Here is a 20,145-nt window from a genome sequence, read left to right as displayed (position 1 = left end):
ATATTGTGTCTGAAATGTGGTGGGTGTTCACAGAACGTCGATATTAAACGTGAGCCTTAAATACAAAAGAAGTAAACGTGTAATATCAATACAAAAATGCTTGTTGTTTATTTGGCTGCAGATATTTGTAATACAGAAATTCGTTTTTAGTATTCTCTTTACATCAAGGGAATACCGTTCACAAATATAGAATTATAAGAGTTCAATATGATGCTCTATTTCTGGAATTTGTCACCGCTTAGGTTGCGTATTATTACAAATTGTACTTTATTCGTCTAAGCAGTAGTTCTCAACCTTGCCTTCCTGGCGTCCACTTCGTAATCTTTGCATACCTCACGCCCTCATCAATCATCCTTTTTAACTCCTGGCCATACGTGTTTTCTTTTGATTTATGTGACCTCCCTACAGCATTAAATTCTCAAATATTCAGTAACAATATTAATATCCTATTCTAGCGAGTTCATGTTTGTCTACAGAAAGATTTCTAAAAACCATGATACTGCATTATTATTATTATTGAACATTTGTAAATTTAAATATGTATCTCACACGTGGGAGACCCGGGTTCGGTTCGTGACAGGAGCTCATATCGGATTCCACGTTAATCACTGGGTAAATAATTGTCTATTTAAGAATGTAAGTCCCATGATGTAAAGATAATATTGAAAAGTAAATTCCGTTTTACAAATAGCTATAGACAAATACATAACACACATTTACGTATTGTCATTACGCGTTTTACTTGATTTGTAATTAACGTTTACATATAATGTTTGGAATATCTATCAACACCTCCCACATCTTAATTGACCCGTAACAATACACGCCAGAATTTTTGACATAACAACACAGGCCCATCTGTGAGACTCCCTCTGGAATTTACAGTCGTTATTAACCAATGTTTGTACTGAACAATAAGAATTGTAGGTATTTATTCTCTGTCAATGTTTACTTAACAAAAAATGCAAATACCCGTTAGAAAATTCCGTACATCATAACTATTACAAATACAAAATACATTGAGGAAAACTTTTGCCTATTTTGATAGTACTATATTACTATTGGAAAAAAACACTTTTGCTATAGTCCACAGAAACAACATGATCCACATGAAAAAATTCAAAGAATTCTTTCAAGGAAAGATATAAAAAATTATAAAAAGGTGAACATTTTAAGAAAAAATTCAGGATGTCTAAAAAGTCATACTTTTAAATGGAAAATTAAACTCTGCTATAAATTTCAATATTTAAGTTACTATATAGTGTACCAAAGACCAATGTCTTTTCCATTTCCGTTTCGATCAAGATTAATTAATGTTCGTAAAACAAAAACACCAAATTGTTTTGCTTGTTTTTACTTTTTACTTTGTACAATGTTGGAAAATTTTATCATATTCATGGTCCGATCATGGTATTTGCATCGTTGTCCGATTCCAAAGCAAAGGTTTCATCAGCTGTCAAATCTACATCACTTCTTCTTCCTTAAACCACTGGGAAACAACATTCCGAAAAGATGGCCCGTTTAAGCTCATACCAAGCGAAGGACCAGGGACAACATCCACTACGTAACAACACACGCCTGTCTCTCAGACGGCAAGCCAGAATAAACAATTAATCATGTGACCCCTATAAGAGCTACAAACACACTACAGTGAGTGTACAATAGTTGCAGCACAAGGAACAATTAAGTGCTAGCGCCATCTAATTTAACAACAGGAGAAAGGAAAAAGATAGTGAGTGGTACATTGAGGAGTCTCGGAGGCGGGTGTGTGTTGTTACCGGTTAAACATAATTATTACTTATGTAATGAAATGATTATATGATACATTATTATATGGTCCATTTTAATGTAATTATTTTATATAATTTTTATGCATTGTAAAAAATATAATTTCGTGCAAAAAAGAATTGACTCAAATGGGAATCGAACTCACGACCTTACGATTTAACCTCCAAAGATTTACCACTGAGCTAATATGATCACTCTAGGCTACCTCCTTCTAACGAAATATAACTTGCGTTTGTAAACAATGGCATTTATATCCATTGGAAACGTTTTTATTCTACTTTGTCTTTTATTTTAATATCCATGCGAGAATTATACACGATGTCTTTCCTTTCAATTTTCTTTTCCATACAGAAATGCTCTTTTGCATATGTAAATAACATTTTACTTATAGAAACAAAATGACAAAACCTAAATACATAGTTTCCAAATATTGTATCGTTAAGCATTTCAATCAACGTTATTTTTCTTACACTTCATACCATTTCAACATGACTTATTATACTTAAGAGAAGAAGAAGCACATCCGCACAAGTTTGGCCGATTGCTAAGTTTGGCTTGGAAAGTCAAACCAGCATCTCTGGTTTACTGTTTTCCGAAGATACCCGACGTTGGACTTAACCATTTTTATCTCCAAACAGCAATAATGAATGCAGTCATCCTTTATAGAATAGCGTTTATATTACCAAAACAAATTATTGTCACTCTTGAATGTGTGGACCAGTGCCCTACTTTAATCGCAATTGAACATAAATGCACTTCATTTAGGGTATAACTAACCTTGAAACGAGCAACATGTAAATTAATATCGTTAAGTAATAAAGAACAAGAGGCAAGAGGCAATTTAACCTAACTGCTTAGGATTAAACATAATTCAGAAAAAAAGAGAGAACGTTTCCTCATATACACAGAGTTTCCAGTAAAACCAAGAAAGGGGGTCATTAATGGAAGACAGTGTGAAAAGGCGGGTACAACGCCAATATTAGAAATTTAATATAGTTCATAAATTATAGGCATAAACTTCAACGTAGCCGAAAACTGGGGAGCTGTAGAGAAGTTTATCCTATACTGAATTTTAAAGATGCAATTATGTGAATTGGTACATTTACCGCTTCCTGAAAATAACAGAAAATTCTAATAGTATACTACTAAAATTTATCTTGAAATTTTAGAATTTTTATCAATTTCTTAATGAAGAATAACAGTAATAAAATAGTAGAAAGATTTAAAAGAACAAATACATCATTACTTTGTAAAGGAACCCTAGATTTGCTTAATTGAAATCATACACAATTACTCTATGTTCTTAACTTACACTCTGGTTTAGAACAAACGAAATCCACAGAATCCGATGAAACAGTATCGATATATTTTGAGGTTTCATAACCGGGGAGAAAGCACATGGCAAGTGCTTGGTTTTTAAATTTCACACATTCCTTCATTTTCTTCTTGTGCTGTCTGAAATGTATCCAAACGTAAACATGAGATTTTTATATAAATGTAATTTGATGTTCGAGACAAAATTATTCTGAAAATTCTTTCTTGTTCACTAAATTAAAAACTTGTTAAAAAATGAAAACAACATTAACCGACTTCAATAGAATCTCTAAAAACCGGAAAATAATAATGCGTTTAATAATGATTCACTCTCATTATTTATAAAAAAGATATTTAGATTTATGCAAAGCAAAACAAATTAGTTCATTATACAATATTAGTTTGCATATTAATTTTATGAGGCTAAATAGTTTGTTTGGCATGGTAGAGACTTCATAAAACTTATACTGAGAATAGTAATGAATTAGTTTCTAGTTTTGTAAGTTTTAGTATTACTATTTCCTTCGCTACCTTAGTGTTTAGTTAAATACCAAAACGACACGTATGGCACAAATTCCCTATAAAAGGTGTTGATCCATTAAATAATCATCACACGATATATATATATATATATATATATATATATATATATATATATAATTGATCTATGCGTTACGGGGTTATTTGTAAACATACACAAGGTATTAGTACCAAAATAATTGTTGATGAATTTGTAGGTTTAATTCTAAGAACTATTATCAGATCCTTTATACAAACTACCAAAACGTATAGTCTGAAACTAAAACAAATATTCAAATTAAGTATATCTATGTTCAAGTTATGTGAAAATATACACAATAACGTCGGTTATGATATCAACACTCTTAGCCGTAGTGAATCTAAATGACCCTGCTTCCAAGATTATCGCGAGATTATAATTACACTTATATGAAACTATTGTCAAAGCATACTTTTTCAAGCAGATGGAAAATAAACAAAATCGATTTACCTCTAGCAATTTCTATCGGCATACACATAATTATGGTACAGTATGAACAATGTCAGGCATTTACAAGTTTCATAATGTTGCTCTGAAGACTATCGTTAGATCCTCATGAATTTTATATGGGCCACCAGAAAAGTATAGAAGAAAGCACGCAAGGAAAGGATAATCAAAATCCGTACACAGTCAAAATTATGCGCTTTACATATTTATACTAGAGGTGGTAAATTACAGCTTTCATGCTATACCCGTTGAAGGTTTTCCACTGTATAACCATCGTGAAGACTAATGTTTCATTGTAATGAAATTGACATAGACCAGCAGGTGAAGTTTACTCTTCCAAACAAAAGAGAACCATTAATATCAGTTTATCTGCGTTGAAGTTATGCGCGAGCATACACATAACTTATATATGAGTATAAAAAAGTAAAAAATGCGAAGCTCCTTCTTTGTTGAAGTCGGTCAAAAGTAACACTGGATATTCTTTTGTAGCAATAATGTCCTCACAATATGGTTTAACATCGGGTAACTAAATATGTTCTAAGTTTCGGTACAGTAGCCTAATGATTCAAGAACGAACGAAACCACCTCTGAAAAATATAGTTATGAACGTGCTCCTATTTAACCACAATCTTTCATTAGAAATTTGTTTGCTGACTCATGGGGTGATTGAAGCAAACAGTATCAAATCTTGAACTCAGGACTTCGTCAGGGGAGCCTAGATCGACAAATGTTTTAAAAGCAAAAGGCGTATATACATCTCGTGTCATTAATACTGTCAGAAATTATACTCAAGTAACATTAAGGCTATTATCATCTTTATTGTAGAGAAAAAATTCTATTTGATAAGTTCTGAACAATTTTTATCTTTGCTTTACATCAAACTGGAATTGATATCATCAAATGGAACAAAATTTTGCTACAACGTGCTAAATGTTCGTATATACTCCTAGGTTTCATTTATGTAATAGAACTACAGATATATTTCCATAAATGGTCATGAGACAATACTTGGAAGAATGTTATCCAAAGGGACTCATAGTGTGTAATCGAAATATTGCAACCCTAGCTGATTGCTGATTCTTAGTGACCTACTTTTTTTCTAGGGGATAAAGAAGTAAGTCAAGTGGCGCAGTAATGTACACATATATAAATGTCCTCTGTTATTAATCATAGTCAGAACCATAGGTAGAGAATTCGGCGCTCCCTTCATTCATCATACCAAATTTTCGCCTCCTTTTTAATATAAGAGAAGTGGCTTTTGTGGTTGTGCTATGCTGAAGTTTTATCAAGATGTTTGGATAGACCATTGCTAAATCCAAAAACAATCACTAGGTATTCCTATAAAAATAGAACTGTTTTTAAGAGGCTTTTGTAGACTAAAACTTCACAAAACTACTTTTGATTGTATACATATCCACTTGGAGAACAGTTATAAAAATTTACAGCTATTTCGAACGTTTCATATTATCGATAAGAAATGCAATGGCAATACATTATAAACTATGTGCTTTTAAAATTTTTGAAATTGGTGACAGCATTAATCTCTAGTAATTTTATTGTAAATTTTTATTGTAATTTTATTCTATAACTGTACACTTTTGTAATTTTATTCTGTGTATGACCACACAAGTAGCATTTTAATTTCGATTCGTTTAATATCAGCAATTAAACGGGTGGAGGATGCCCCAACAGAAGATAAGGATGACTATATAAAAGACAATGTTTAGAAAAAGGTAGTAGAACAGGTATTTGCCCAACTCCCGCGATACCATATGAAAATTCTGTTACGGGATTTCAATGCGAAAAGAACAGACTTGACTTGGAGTTTTACGTCCAGTTCAGCGCTTAGCCACGAAGGAGCTCCGCGAAAAGAAAAGTGAGCTGTATAACGAACGTAATGACAACAGCGCTAGAAACGTGTTTTATCAACACTCTAAAAAATATCGTGAAGAGTAAAACATTCCCACATCGCGATGTTCATAAACACACATGGACTTCTCCAGATGGAACAACATACAGTCAAATTGATCAAGGTTTTTTTAGTAGATAAGAAAATACAGTGTATTATAATTGATGTTCGGTCACTCAGAGGACCTTACTGTGACACTGATCACTATCAAGTAGTAGCAATAATAACAGAGAGATATTATCGTTGAATAAAGGAAATATTCAACATCTAAAAACGTAGAGGCTTACTTTAAAAAAATTAGAGGAGAACCAGGCTGGAGGCCAATACCAGATTAATGTATCGAATAGATCAGGGAGCAGATCATGTAACACGAATGGAAGAAATTGGGAACGCTTTCAAAGCTTTGACTGGAAATCAAATAGGAAAACGTCCATTACTAACGCCTAGGCCCAGATAGGAGGACAATATTACGATGGATCTCGCGAAAATAGTAATACAAAGTGGAAACAGGATTCAGTTGGATAAGGATAGAAGTCATTGTAGAGTCTTTATGAACGAGGCATTGAACTTCCGGGTGTCATATGCCATAGAGTAAGTTAGTTATTTCTTTTACGGTAGAAAATATTTTATGAAGTATAACGTAATTTCAGAAGGAGCCTTCTTTATGAATTTCTATGAAGGTGAAGAATATGTTTAATTTGTATTTAAAATTCCAAATATGATTTAAAATTATAGTAATTACTTAATTTCTTAGTGAATGAAAGTTCTGAATTTAAATAATAAATAAAAAACATTGGAATAAGAAAAATCAGTCGTAGTTATCAGTCTTTGAAAAAGACGAAATTCGTTGGCTTTAGTTTTGACTTTTTAGGCCCCTATCCTGCAACTGCTGAAAATGTTACTATTACCCTTGTTTACGTTCATTTTGTAATATTTCCGCTCAAACAGCAGCTTGCGTCTGTCTTTTCACTCATCTCATTTTCATAACTTCATTCTCACCGTAGTAATTAATCCGATTCTTTAGAAAAGCGTGATAAACTAACCAAATGCATCACCATCATATCGTCGAACACGTATTTTAGACTTTGACCGTTTGTGATTTTGAAACCGCTCCTGCATACACAATAAGTCATTACTCAACACCTTGTGTATCACATTATCATTAACATGTCTAAGCAATAAGTAAAATTTTGTTGTTGAAAAACACTTATTGAAACGAGTGAACTTCGAGGGGAGCAAGCAAAAAAAATATTTGCAAACCGACAACAATATAGATTTACTAGGGCGCCAATATTCATACGGGGCGCCGCACAGTGCGTAGCGCATATGGGATCAATGAACAAAAATAAAACAAATCATACTGAAATTTTTATCACATGTTTATTGCGTTGCAAGGCGTTCTTTGCTCACTTACACTGAAGCAAAGTTCTTCTTGAAGTTATCGAACTTGACAACTGTACTCATAGAAAATAATATCCCGTTCAGGACGTAAAAAAACTATGTTAGACATTTAAGGCCTTATGCAGAGTAGTTCTGACGCGTGATTATTGTCATACAAAGAGATCGACTAACATATGTTTCCTGCAGTAGTCAGGCCATTGGTCGCTAAACATATGTCAAAACGACTCTGCATATGGCCCTTACTGTTTACGTAAGCACGAACTCTTAAACACGAACTCATACGACTCAAAACTACATAATACTAAAATATAATGAAAAGCAGTGCATGAAATGACAAACAGTTCTAGAGGTTTTCTTTAGATTAGTCAATACCATCATTATCAAATTCCATAGCGACAGAATTATGAAGCTGGACAACATCAGCAGCATCAGTTTTGAAATAACTTTCCAGATCCGTATCTGTCCTCGTTTTCTTTGCGTAAATCAGTATCTTGGAGGAGACAATATGGTCAGATAGAATAAGCATATGCTTCATCAGGCCTAAATAAGTATTGAAGAGAGAAGTTTTTCGTATAAGATGTACCCTAGTGTGACGGAATACTTTATGGAGGGCTTCTAAAGCTTCTTCCGCATAACCGACAATCCTTTGGACTATTCGTCATTTCTTGGTGTATTTAATTTCGCTGCTGTTCCTTTGGCAGCAAAGGCAAGCTCCTCTGCCGATTAAGTCGCTACAAGAGAATCTAAGCGCCTTTTCTTTGTTTTTACTGAACACTCTGCAAACTGTTTACTGGTTCTACCGCGAGTAGAACAAGCTACATCGGTCTTCACGTTGCTGTGATACCGAGTAGTTATCACTGTTAAGACAGAGTCCGGAAGTGTACATGCACGATCAAACCACTCTTTACTTATAGCTAGGAAGTAGTAGAAAATGGATCGATCTGGGCCATATGAGGCCAACATAGGCCAACATTAGCCAACTCAGGAGCCCCTGGGAAATTGAGCACCTTACACCGTGAACCCACGGTCTTTTACGACCTCCATTTTAGGGGTGAATTTATTCCCTTTTATGAGCATATTTTTCAACCCCTACGAACATCAGACTACGTAACACACAGCAGAGCAGATAACACATAAGAGTACGTAACATAACAAGGGTGTATTCATTATCTTTTATGAGCATATTTTAAGGGGTGAACTCGTTCCCTTTTATGAGCATATTTTCCAACCCCTACGAACACATAGCAGAACATCAAACTACGTAACATAACGAACATACAGCAGAGCAGATAACACATAAGACTCGTTCCCTTTTATGAACACTTTTTGAGGGGTGAACTCGTTCTCTTTTATGAGCACATTTTAAGGGTGAACTCGTTTCCTTTTATGAGCATATTTTCCAACCCCTATTTTAACATAGCAGAAATTACACTGAGACTATGAACACACAGCAGAACAGATAATACATAAGAATACGTAACATAGCAAGGGTGTATTCGTTCTCTTTTATGATTACTTTTTCAACCCCTATTTGAACATTTTATCATAGCAGAGAATACATGGAGACTATGAACACACAGCAGAACAGATATACATAGCACAGCTAATAAAAGAGCATGGCTTATTTTCCAACCCCTATTTTAACATAGCAGAAATTACACTGAGACTATGAACACATAGCAGAGCATAAGACTACGTAACACACAACAACCTCCATTTTAGGGGTGGACTCGTTCTCTTTTATGAGCATATTTTCCAACCCCTATTTTAACATAGCATAAGACTACGAACACATAGCAGAGGTGTATTCGTTTTCAACCCCTTAGCATAAGACTATGTAACATAGCAGTTACGAACACATAGCAAAAGCAGATAATAAACACAGCAACCTCCATTGTAGGGGTGTATTCATTCCCTTTTATGAGCATATTTTCCAACCCCCTATTACAACATAGCACAGATTACATAGCAGATCTAATACGGCTTATTTTTCAACCCTTATTTTATCATAACAGAGACTACAAAACATAGCGGACAAGTCACAAGGATGTATTCATTTTCTCCACCATTAATTGAACATAGAAATTACACTGAGACTACGAACACACAGCAGACCAGAGAATACATAAGATTCATTCCCTTTTATGAGTACATTTTAAGGAGTGTACTCATTCTCTTTTATGATTACTTTTTCAACCCCTATTTTACCATAGCAGAAATCACATAAGATTTTTTTTCAACCACTAATTTAAGACAATGAATACCTATGTAACATAGCGATTCGATACGCTCTTTGAACCGATTTGGATGAAACTCCGCATATGGAGGTTCTTGACCATGCTGAGTACGAATATCATACTTATTTTTACCTGGGTCCTATAGTTTATGTGGGATACGCTCTTTCTCTGACAATTTTAACCGATTTGGGTGAAACTCGGTATGTAGGGGTTTTCGGACATGCTGATTACAAATATCATACTTATTTTACCTGGGTCTTATAGTTTATGTGGGATACGCCCTTTGTATGACACTTAAAACCTAATCACTCGTAAACGAAGCAACATATTGAGGTGCTGTTTCCACATTTAGTAATTGGTCATCAACTACTACAAGTTCCAAAAACAACGACCATCGAGGTCAAAGTTCAAAAACTCGTGAACGGAGCCAAATATTGAGATGGTGTTTCCACATTTAGTAATAGCTCACCAACTACCACAAGTTCCAAAAATAATGGTCATCGAGGTCAAAGGTCAAAATACTTAAACCCTAATAACTCGAAAACGGATTCACATATTGGGGTGCTGTTTCCACATTTAGTAATTGGTCATCAACTACTACATATCCCAAAATTAGTGGCCATCGAGGTCAAAGGTCAAAATACTTAAAACCTAATAATTCGAAAATGGATCCACATACTGAGGTGGCGTTTCCACATTTAGCAAGAGGTTATCAACTACTGCAAGTTCCAAAAATAATGACCATCGAAGTCAAAGGTCAAAATACTTAAAACCTAATAACTCGAAAATGGATCCACATACTGAGGTGTTGTTTCCACATTTAGTAATTGGTCATCAACTATTACAAGTTCCGAAACAATGATCATCAAGGTCAAAGGTCAAAATACTTAAAACCTAATAACTCTTAAACGGAGCAACGTATTCAAGTGCTATTTCCAAATCTAGTAATAGATCATCAACTAGTACAAGTTGCAAAATAATGACCATCGAGGTCAAAGGTTAAAATACTTAAAAAATAATAACTCGAAAACGGAGCCACATACTGAGGTGGCGTTTCAAACCAGAAAAAAGCGAAGAAGGGCCTGGTTTTTTCATATATTTGATGATCCACTTTTTATATCAACGAGAAAAGTGAACTAGCTGAATGTACGAAAGAATAAATTTAAGTGGCCTATTCAATTTTGTACCAATGAGAAATGTCATTTTTAACTGGCTCTTAATTTGATTGGTCTAAAAAAGGGAAAAAAGAACTATTTTATATAATTTTACTACTCAAATAAACAATGGAATATTTAGTTTTGTACCACCGAGAAAAAACAAAGAATATTGTACCATTTTGGAGTTTTCAAATAAACAAAGGACTTATTATTTGTGTCAACTCTAAAAAGGATCATTTTAACTAGCTGAGTATTTTATACCATTTTGTATTATTTCAACAAACAAAAGGAAAATGCAAAAAAAAAGGATCATTTTAACTAGTCTAATAAACGAAGTCATAAATATGAGTGAGCGATTTAATTTTGTAGCAACCTGAGAATCATTTTATACCATTTTGTACCACTCAAATAAACGAAAGAATAAAATTGTAGTAACCAGAAAAAGCGAAGAAGGCCCATTTTAACTAACTGAGAATTTCTGTACCTTTTTGTACTATTTAAACAAACGATGGAATAAATTTGAGTGGTCTGTTTTTTGTACTAACCAGAAAAATGAAGAAGATACCCTTGTACTAATTCAATGAACGAAAGAACAAATTTGGGTTTTCTACTTTTTATACCAAACAAAGAAGAACCATTTTGTACTACTCAAATAAACGAAGGAATAAGCGAAAAAAGACCATTTTAACTAGCTCAAACACAATTTTAACTAGCGCAGAATTTCTGTTACGCAAAATTAATTTGGATGGACTAACAAGAAAGAAAGCAAAGATATGCCATATTAACTATTTAAACAAACGAATGGATAAATATAAGGGATCTATTTTATTTTGTATCAAGGAGAAATGCCCTTTTAACTAGCTCAGAATTTATAAAAGAAGCGAAGAAGATCCATTTTAACTATTTAAATAAAGGAAGGAATATATTTGAGTGGTCTATTCAATTTTATACCAATGAGAAATGCCATTTTTATCTATTTCAGAATTTTTAATGCATGTTGTATTATTTAAACAAAACGATGGAATAAATTTGAGAAAGTGAACATGGACTCAGAATTTTATATCATTTTGTAATACTCAAATTTGGATGGATTATTTAGTTTTGTACCAAGCAGAAAAAAAATAAACGAAGGTATAAATTTGTACTGACTAGAAACGGAGAAGACATTTAAAAAAATAATCAATTTATTGAGGTGTCCTATTTCCTTTTTTACCAACAAGAACCATTTTTAAGTGGCTTAGAATTTTATACCTTTTTGAAAAAATTGTATCAAATCGAAAAAAGCAAGGAAATACCATTTTAAATAGCTCAGCATGTTATAGCGTTTTGTGTTTTCGGTCTATCCAATTTCTTGACCATGTTGTACTATTTAAACCAACAGAGGAATCAATTTGTGTGACCTATTCACTTTTGTTACAAGCAGAAAAAGGAAAGAACTAACATTTTGTACTAATCAAATAAGCGAAGGAATAAATTTGGTGGTCTATTTAGTTTTGTCCATTCTTTAACTAGCTCAATATTTCAGTACCATTGTAACTAACTCAAACAAACGAAAGAGTAAATTTGAGTGGCTTAAGGAAAGAAGGTCAATTTATACCTTTTTGTGTTATTAAAATTGAGTGACCTATTCAATTTTATACCAGGTAGAAAAAAATTGAAGAATGAGTAAATTTTGTTTGCAATTAAAAAAGCGGAGAAGGTCTATTTTTAAATAGTTCAGTAATTATGTACTTTCTGTACCAACCGTAGAAAAACCAATTTCTTTGACCTATTCACTTTAATAGCAAGCAGAAAAAGAACGAAACAAAGGGAAGAAGGTCCATTATAACAAGCTCGGTATTTTTATACCATTTTGTATTACTCTAATAAATTTGGGTGGTCTATTTCATTTTTGTAACAATCAGAAGAAAAGATTAGAATTTTATAGCTTTGTGGTGCTACATTTTGTATATTTTTTTTATCATCCAGAGAACAATTTAAATTGACTCTTCCGTCACCAAGAAAGGCTCATAAAATATTTGAACGTGATATTTAACAAACCAGAGTTGTGTCAAATTGTGTAGAACAGACTACATAGTAATTAGCGTTCTAAAGAAAACTGATGAATGACGACAAATCATAACAGCATACTTGCCCATTTTGAATCACAGCAGAAGAAGAGATTATATCAAAGTCAGAAAAGTTTTCAAAGTTCCATGTTCCATACCATCTATAAAGAGTGCTGCAGATATTTAAGAAACGTTACGAATGCGTTTCCTAACATTTGTATTGGTAAGGTACTGCCTATTGCTCAACGATTCAATTATTTTTTTAAATTTTCTTTCCTCGTCTAAGTCCAAAGAGACAAATATATATTTTTGCATTTATGTATTTTATTATAACGGAATATAAGTTTATGGAGTATATTTGGAAAATAATTGAACATACATCATGATGTTGTATTGCCTTGAAACATATGATTAAACACGGAGAATGCATAGAATGCTTTTATTGTAGGTATATAAATAAATGTATCACACTTGATTTGTTTTTGCTGAAGAGCATGGAGAATGTTTATGTTTCACCTAAAGAAAAAGAAATTCAGCGTGAAAACGAAAAACCTATACTGTTAATTCACCCGTCTGACCCCGATTTGCCAGATGAATTACGTGATAAAGTGAGAATCATATATCCAACACAGGAAATAGAAGAAGTATATTATTATTTTAGACGGCATAATAGATATAATGATGAAATACTCCCTGAAAGTGATGATGAGAGTGCTTCAAATATTAACTGTTTTGAAATGGAAGCTAATGAGTGCGAGTGTACTAGTGAAAGTATTAGTGATACATGTGTTATACAATTATTTAATGAGTACACACCAAATTCAGTATTATTATGTGTAGCATGTTCTGAACATAATGAAAATGAAAAAGATCACAACTGTTTGCTGCAGTATAATTACGAATTATTACAAAAGGTGTGGACAATCTTAATTAAACGTGAAATGAGAGAGAAAATTTATAAACTTTATTTAAAGAAGCATTTCAAAGGTTATAATATTAAGAACACTTATACTTTGGAGAAAAAAATTAATCTGGTATATGAATACATTACAGAGTGTGATTATTATATCAACAAAATAATAGAAATGTTTTGAGAGAAAGATAAACAATTATTTAATTCTGTAAATGAACACTGAGCCCACTGTAGCATATGCATTTGATTGTGCAAGAATAGAAGAACTAGAACTGTTAACTATATTATTTTATAAATAGATCAATTTGTAGTATTGTAATATTACAAACATTGGACTAGCACATGTAAATAATAGTTAGAGCTAAAATACTGAATTACCGGCAACTGAATTGTCAGTGAGAGTCAATTTAAATTGTTCTCTGGATGATACAAAAATATACAAAATGTAGCACCACAAAGCTATAAAATTCTAATCTTTTCTTCTGATTGTTACCAAAATGAAATAGACCATCCAAATTTATTAGAGTAATACAAAATGGTATAAAAATACCGAGCGTGTTATAACGGACCATCTTCCCTTTGTTACGTTCTTTTTCTGCTTGCTATAAAAGTGAATAGGTCAAACAAATTGGTGTTTCTATTGTTGGTACAGAAAGTACATAAATACTGAACTATTTAAAAATAGACATTCTCCGCTTTTTTAATTGCAAACAAAATTTATTCATTCTTCAATTTTTTTCTACCTGGTATAAAATTGAATAGGTCACTCAATTTTAATAACACAAAAAAGGTATAAATTGACCTTTGCTTAAGCCACTCAAACTTACTCTTTCGTTTGTTTGAGTTAGTTACAATGGTACTGAAATATTGAGCTAGTTAAAGAATGGACAAAACTAAATAGACCACCAAATTTATTCCTTCGCTTATTTGATTAGTACAAAATGTTAGTTCTTTCCTTTTTCTGCTTGTAACAAAAGTGAATAGGTCACACAAATTGATTCCTCTGTTGGTTTAAATAGTACAACATGGTCAAGAAATTGGATAGACCGAAAACACAAAACGCTATAACATGCTGAGCTATTTAAAATTGTACTTCCTAGCTTTTTTCGTTTTGATACAATTTTTTCAAAAAGGTATAAAATTCTAAGCCACTTAAAAATGGTTCTTGTTGGTAAAAAAGGAAATAAAACACCTCAATAAATTGATTATTTTTTTAAATGTCTTCTCCGTTTCTAGTCAGTACAAATTTATACCTTCGTTTATTTTTTTCTGCTTGGTACAAAACTAAATAATCCATCCAAATTTGAGTATTACAAAATGATATAAAATTCTGAGTCCATGTTCGCTTTCTCAAATTTATTCCATCGTTTTGTTTAAATAATATAACATGCATTAAAAGTTCTGAAATAGATAAAAATGGCATTTCTCATTATTATAAAATTGAATAGACCACTCAAATATATTCCTCCCTTCATTTATATAGTTAAAATGGACCTTCTACGCTTCTTTTATAAATTCTGAGCTAGTTTAAAGGGCATTTCTCCTTGGTACAAAATGGAATAGATCACTTAAATTCATCCATTCGTTTGTTTAAATAGTTAATATGGCATATCTTTGCTTTCTTTCTTGTTAGTCCATCCAAATTAATTATGCGTAACAGAAATTCTGCGCTGGTTAAAATTGTGTTTGAGCTAGTTAAAATGGTCTTTTTTCGCTTATTCCTTCGTTTATTTGAGTAGTACAAAATGGTTCCTCTTTGTTTGGTATAAAAAGTAGAAAACCCAAATTTGTTCTTTCGTTCATTGGATTAGTACAAAGGTATCTTCATTTTTTCTGGTTAGTACAAAAAACAGGCCACTCAAATTTATTCCATCGTTTGTTTAAATAGTACAAAAAGGTACAGAAATTCTCAGTTAGTTAAAATGGGCGTTCTTCGCTTTTTCTGGTTACTACAATTTTATTCTTTCGTTTATTTGAGTAGTACAAAATGGTATAAAATGATCCTCTGGTTGCTACAAAATTAAATAGCTCACACATATTTGTGGCTTCGTTTATTAGACTAGTTAAAATGATTCTTTTTTGCTTTTTCCTTTTGTTTGTTCAAATAATACAAAATGGTATAAAATACTCAGCTAGTTAAAATGATCCTTTTTAGAGTTGACACAAATTATAAGTCCTTTGTTTATTTGAAAACTCCAAAATGGTACAATATTCTTTGTTTTTTCTCGGTGGTACAAAACTAAATATTCCATTGTTTATTTGAGTAGTAAAATTATATAAAATAGTTCTTTTTTCCCTTTTTTAGACCAATCAAATTAAGAGCCAGTTAAAAATGACATTTCTCATTGGTACAAAATTGAATAGGTCACTTAAATTTATTCTTTCGTATATTTAGCTAGTTCATTTTAATCGTTGTATAAAAAGTAGTCGAAATTATGAATGGCCCTTCTTCGGTTTTTTCTGCTTTGATACAAAAAAAGATAATTTCAGTTGCTCAAAAGTTACATAAATTCTGAGCTGGATAAAATTACATTTCTCGTTGGTACAAAATTGAATAGGTCATTCAAATTTATCCTTTCGTTTATTTAAATAGTTAAAACGGCATATTTTTGCTTTCTTTCTCGAAGTAAGCCAGTCATATTTATTCATCCTTCACTTCTCTCTGCTTGGTACAAAACTGAATAGGTCATACAAATTTATCCGACACGCTGTTTACAAGTTATTAAGGCTTAAATATTTGACCTTTGACCTCGATAGTCAGTACTTTTTTAAACATGTACTAGTTGATGATCTATTACTAGATTTGGAAACAGCACCTGAATATGTGGGTCCATTTTCGAGTTTTTGATCTTTGACCTCGATGGTCATTATTTTTGAAACTTGTAGTACCTGATGATCTATTGCTAAATGTGGAAACACCACTTGCATATTTGGCTCCTTTTTCGAGTTATTAGGTTTTAAGTATTTTAACCTTTGACCTCGATGGTCATTATTTTGGAACTTGTACTAGTTGATGATCTATTACTGGATTTGGAAATCGCACTTCAATACGTTGCTCCGTTTAAGAGTTATTAGGTTTTAAGTATTTTGACCTTTTACCTTGATGATCATTGTTTCGGAACTTGTAGTAGTTGATGACCAATTACTAAATGTGGAAACATCACCTCAGTATGTGGATCCATTTTCGAGTTATTAGGTTTTAAGTATTTTGACCTTTGACTTCGATGGTCATTGTTTTTGGAACTTGCAGTAGTTTATGACCTCTTGCTAAATGTGGAAACGCCACCTCAGTATGTGGATCCATTTTCGAATCATTAGGTTTTAAGTATATTGACCTTTGACCTCAATGGCCACTAATTTTGGGACATGTAGTAGTTGATGACCAATTACTAAATGTGGAAACAGCACCCCAATATGTGAATCCGTTTTCGAGTTATTAGGTTTTAAGTATTTTGACCTTTGACCTCGATGACCATTATTTTTGGAACTTGTGGTAGTTGGTGAACTATTACTAAATGTGGAAACACCATCTCAATATTTGGCTCCGTTTACGAGTTTTTGACCTGTGACATCGATGGTCATTATTTTTGGAACTTGTAGTAGTTGATGACCAATTACTAAATGTGGAAACAGCACCTCAATATGTTGCTTCGTTTACGAGTGATTAGGTTTTAAGTGTCATACAAAGGGCGTATCCCACATAAACTATAAGACCCAGGTAAAAATAAGTATGATATTCGTACTCAGCATGGTCAAGAACCTCCATATGCCGAGTTTCATCCAAATCGGTTCAAAGAGCGTATCGAATCGCTATGTTACATAGGTATTCATTGTCTTAAAATAGGGGTTGAAAAAAATCTTATGTAATTTCTGCTATGGTAAAATAGGGGTTGAAAAAGTAATCATAAAAGAGAACGAGTACACCCCTTAAAATGTACTCATAAAAGGGAATGAATCTTATGTATTCTCTGGTCTGCTGTGTGTTCGTAGTCTCAGTGTAATTTCTGCTATGTTCAATTAGGGGTGGAGAAAATGAATACATCCCTGTGCTATGTCCGCTATGTTTCGTAGTCTCTGTTATGATAAAATAAGGGTTGAAAAATAAGCCGTATTAGATCTGCTATGTAATCTGTGCTATGTTATAATAGGGGGTTGGAAAGTATGCTAATAAAAGGGAATGAATACACCCCTAAAATGGAGGCTGTGTTTATTATCTGCTTTTGCTATGTGTTCGTAACTGCTATGTTACATAGTCTTATGCTAAGGGGTTGAAAACGAATACACCTCTGCTATGTGTTCGTAGTCTTATGCTATGTTAAAATAGGGGTTGGAAAATATGCCCATGAAAGAGAACGAGTCCACTCCTAAATTGGAGGTTGTTGTGTGTTACGTAGTCTTATGCTCTGCTATGTGTTCATAGTCTCAGTGTAATTTCTGTTATGTTAAAATAGGGGTTGGAAAATAAGCCATGCTCTTTTATTAGCTGTGCTATGTATATCTGTTCTGCTGTGTGTTCATAGTCTCCATGTATTCTCTGCTATGATAAAATGTTCAAATAGGGGTTGAAAAAGTAATCATAAAAGAGAACGAATACACCCTTGCTATGTTACGTATTCTTATGTATTATCTGTTCTGCTGTGTGTTCATAGTCTCAGTGTAATTTCTGCTATGTTAAAATAGGGGTTGGAAAATATGCTCATAAAAGGAAACGAGTTCACCCTTAAAATGTGCTCATCAAAGAGAACGAGTTCACCGCTCAAAAAATGTTCATAAAAGGGAACGAGTCTTATGTGTTATCTGCTCTGCTGTATGTTCGTTATGTTACGTAGTCTGATGTTCTGCTATGTGTTCGTACGGGTTGGAAAATATGCTCATAAAAGGGAACGAGTTCACCCCTTAAAATATGCTCATAAAAGATAATGAATACACCCTTGTTATGTTACGTACTCTTATGCGTTATCTGCTCTGCTGTGTGTTACGTAGTCTGATGTTCGTAGGGGTTGAAAAATATGCTCATAAAAGGGAACGAGTTCACCCCTAAAAAAGTGGTCATAAAAGAGAACGAATACACCCCTAAAAAGTGCTTATAAAAAGGGAATAAATTCACCCCTAAAATGGAGGTTGTAAAAGACCGTGGGTTCACGATGTAAGGTGCTCAATTTCCCAGGGGCTCCTGAGTTGGCTAATGTTGGCCTATGTTGGCCTCATATGGCCCAGATCGATCCATTTTCTACTACTCTAGGAAAACTGACCAAACTCTGTGCGACAATTTCCATTTGTTTTGGCTCAAGGTCAAAATAATAACTTACTAAGTTTCTCTAAACTGTTCTCCACATCTTCCGTGGCGTCTTCATGTTTATAACGACTACAAATAACCTGCATGGTTTCCACTTTCTTCCGACTAGCACTGGTGATTGTTATTCATCTTTCAAAAATGTCGTTGACTTTCATGGCGTTTTCTATCGCAATTTCACTAATTACAGTCGATATTGAGAACACTTGCACACACATTATTGCTGAATCCAAATGAAATCATTAAAGGAAGATATTCCTGCAGAGATCTCAAGACATGTTTATTCTTTTTTGAGATATTCCAAATATACCAGTAAAAAATGATTACCATCGTTCGTCGTAAAGGAAAGAACGTACCTCTGCTATAACTGCCCACTAGTACAGAAAGTCTCACCTTTCGCTTTGGTCTGAAGCACCAGTGCGATCGCTGTAGAGATAATGACTCAGGTCTGTTTAATATAGTAGTTATGCATGCGAATTGTTATCTTTAAGAGTGTCATCTCGACTCGGGTCCCTCTAATGTGGTAACTTTGCGAGCGCCCTTTGTGGGCTGACGGGTTGACATCAGTTTGTGGCTAGGCATTTCTGTCTTGTGAATCATTTGTACTTCATTCCGTGCTATTTGCAAGTCCGAAGAAAATTGTTTCTTTTCTCATTTTTTTCCATTGGCCGACGCAGTGTGCGCCGCGTCGTTTGCTCTTTCCCAAAACTTTCTCTCTTCTTGCTCGTTCGGCGCCCCTTGTTATCAGCGCCCAGGGCGACCGTCCCGCTTCGCCTCCTAGCTACGGCTCTGATCATAGCCAATACATGATATTAGAACACTGCCCTAAACAATTTATTATCTCTATATAGCTTATCTGTACACTGCCATCTTAGTAGATTTTCCATCAAGTATGTTCCTGATATTGCACTACGGAATAATATATGTACACATACATTTAATAATATATTGTAAATATCTATCTGTTTATTTATCTTTACATATATACATGATGTTAACGAGCTACACAAACACACTGTAAGAGGTGGGTTCAAATCAGGCAAAAGATAATGGATCAGAGCACTCAGAGCAGTGAACAC

At 33.3% G+C, this 20,145-nt stretch overlaps 1 protein-coding gene across 2 annotated transcripts in view; it reads right to left on the bottom strand.

Moving 5' to 3' along the window:
• Positions 1-20,145, bottom strand: part of LOC145684622 (uncharacterized) — a 310,911-nt gene that overhangs the window by 126,511 nt on the left and 164,255 nt on the right. For both annotated transcript variants that reach the window (XM_081757011.1, XM_081757012.1), the window contains exon 4: positions 3,101-3,243. In XM_081757011.1, coding sequence (XP_081613137.1) covers positions 3,101-3,243 — 143 coding nt within the window. The remainder of the gene's footprint in view (positions 1-3,100; positions 3,244-20,145) is intronic.

This window comes from Thermobia domestica, chromosome 5, assembly GCF_964235325.1.
Source record: "Thermobia domestica chromosome 5, izTheDome1.hap1.1, whole genome shotgun sequence".
NCBI classification, from domain to species: domain Eukaryota; kingdom Metazoa; phylum Arthropoda; class Insecta; order Zygentoma; family Lepismatidae; genus Thermobia; species Thermobia domestica.
Note: the sequence above shows the minus strand (reverse complement) of the source record. Positions and strands in the feature narration are given on the sequence as shown.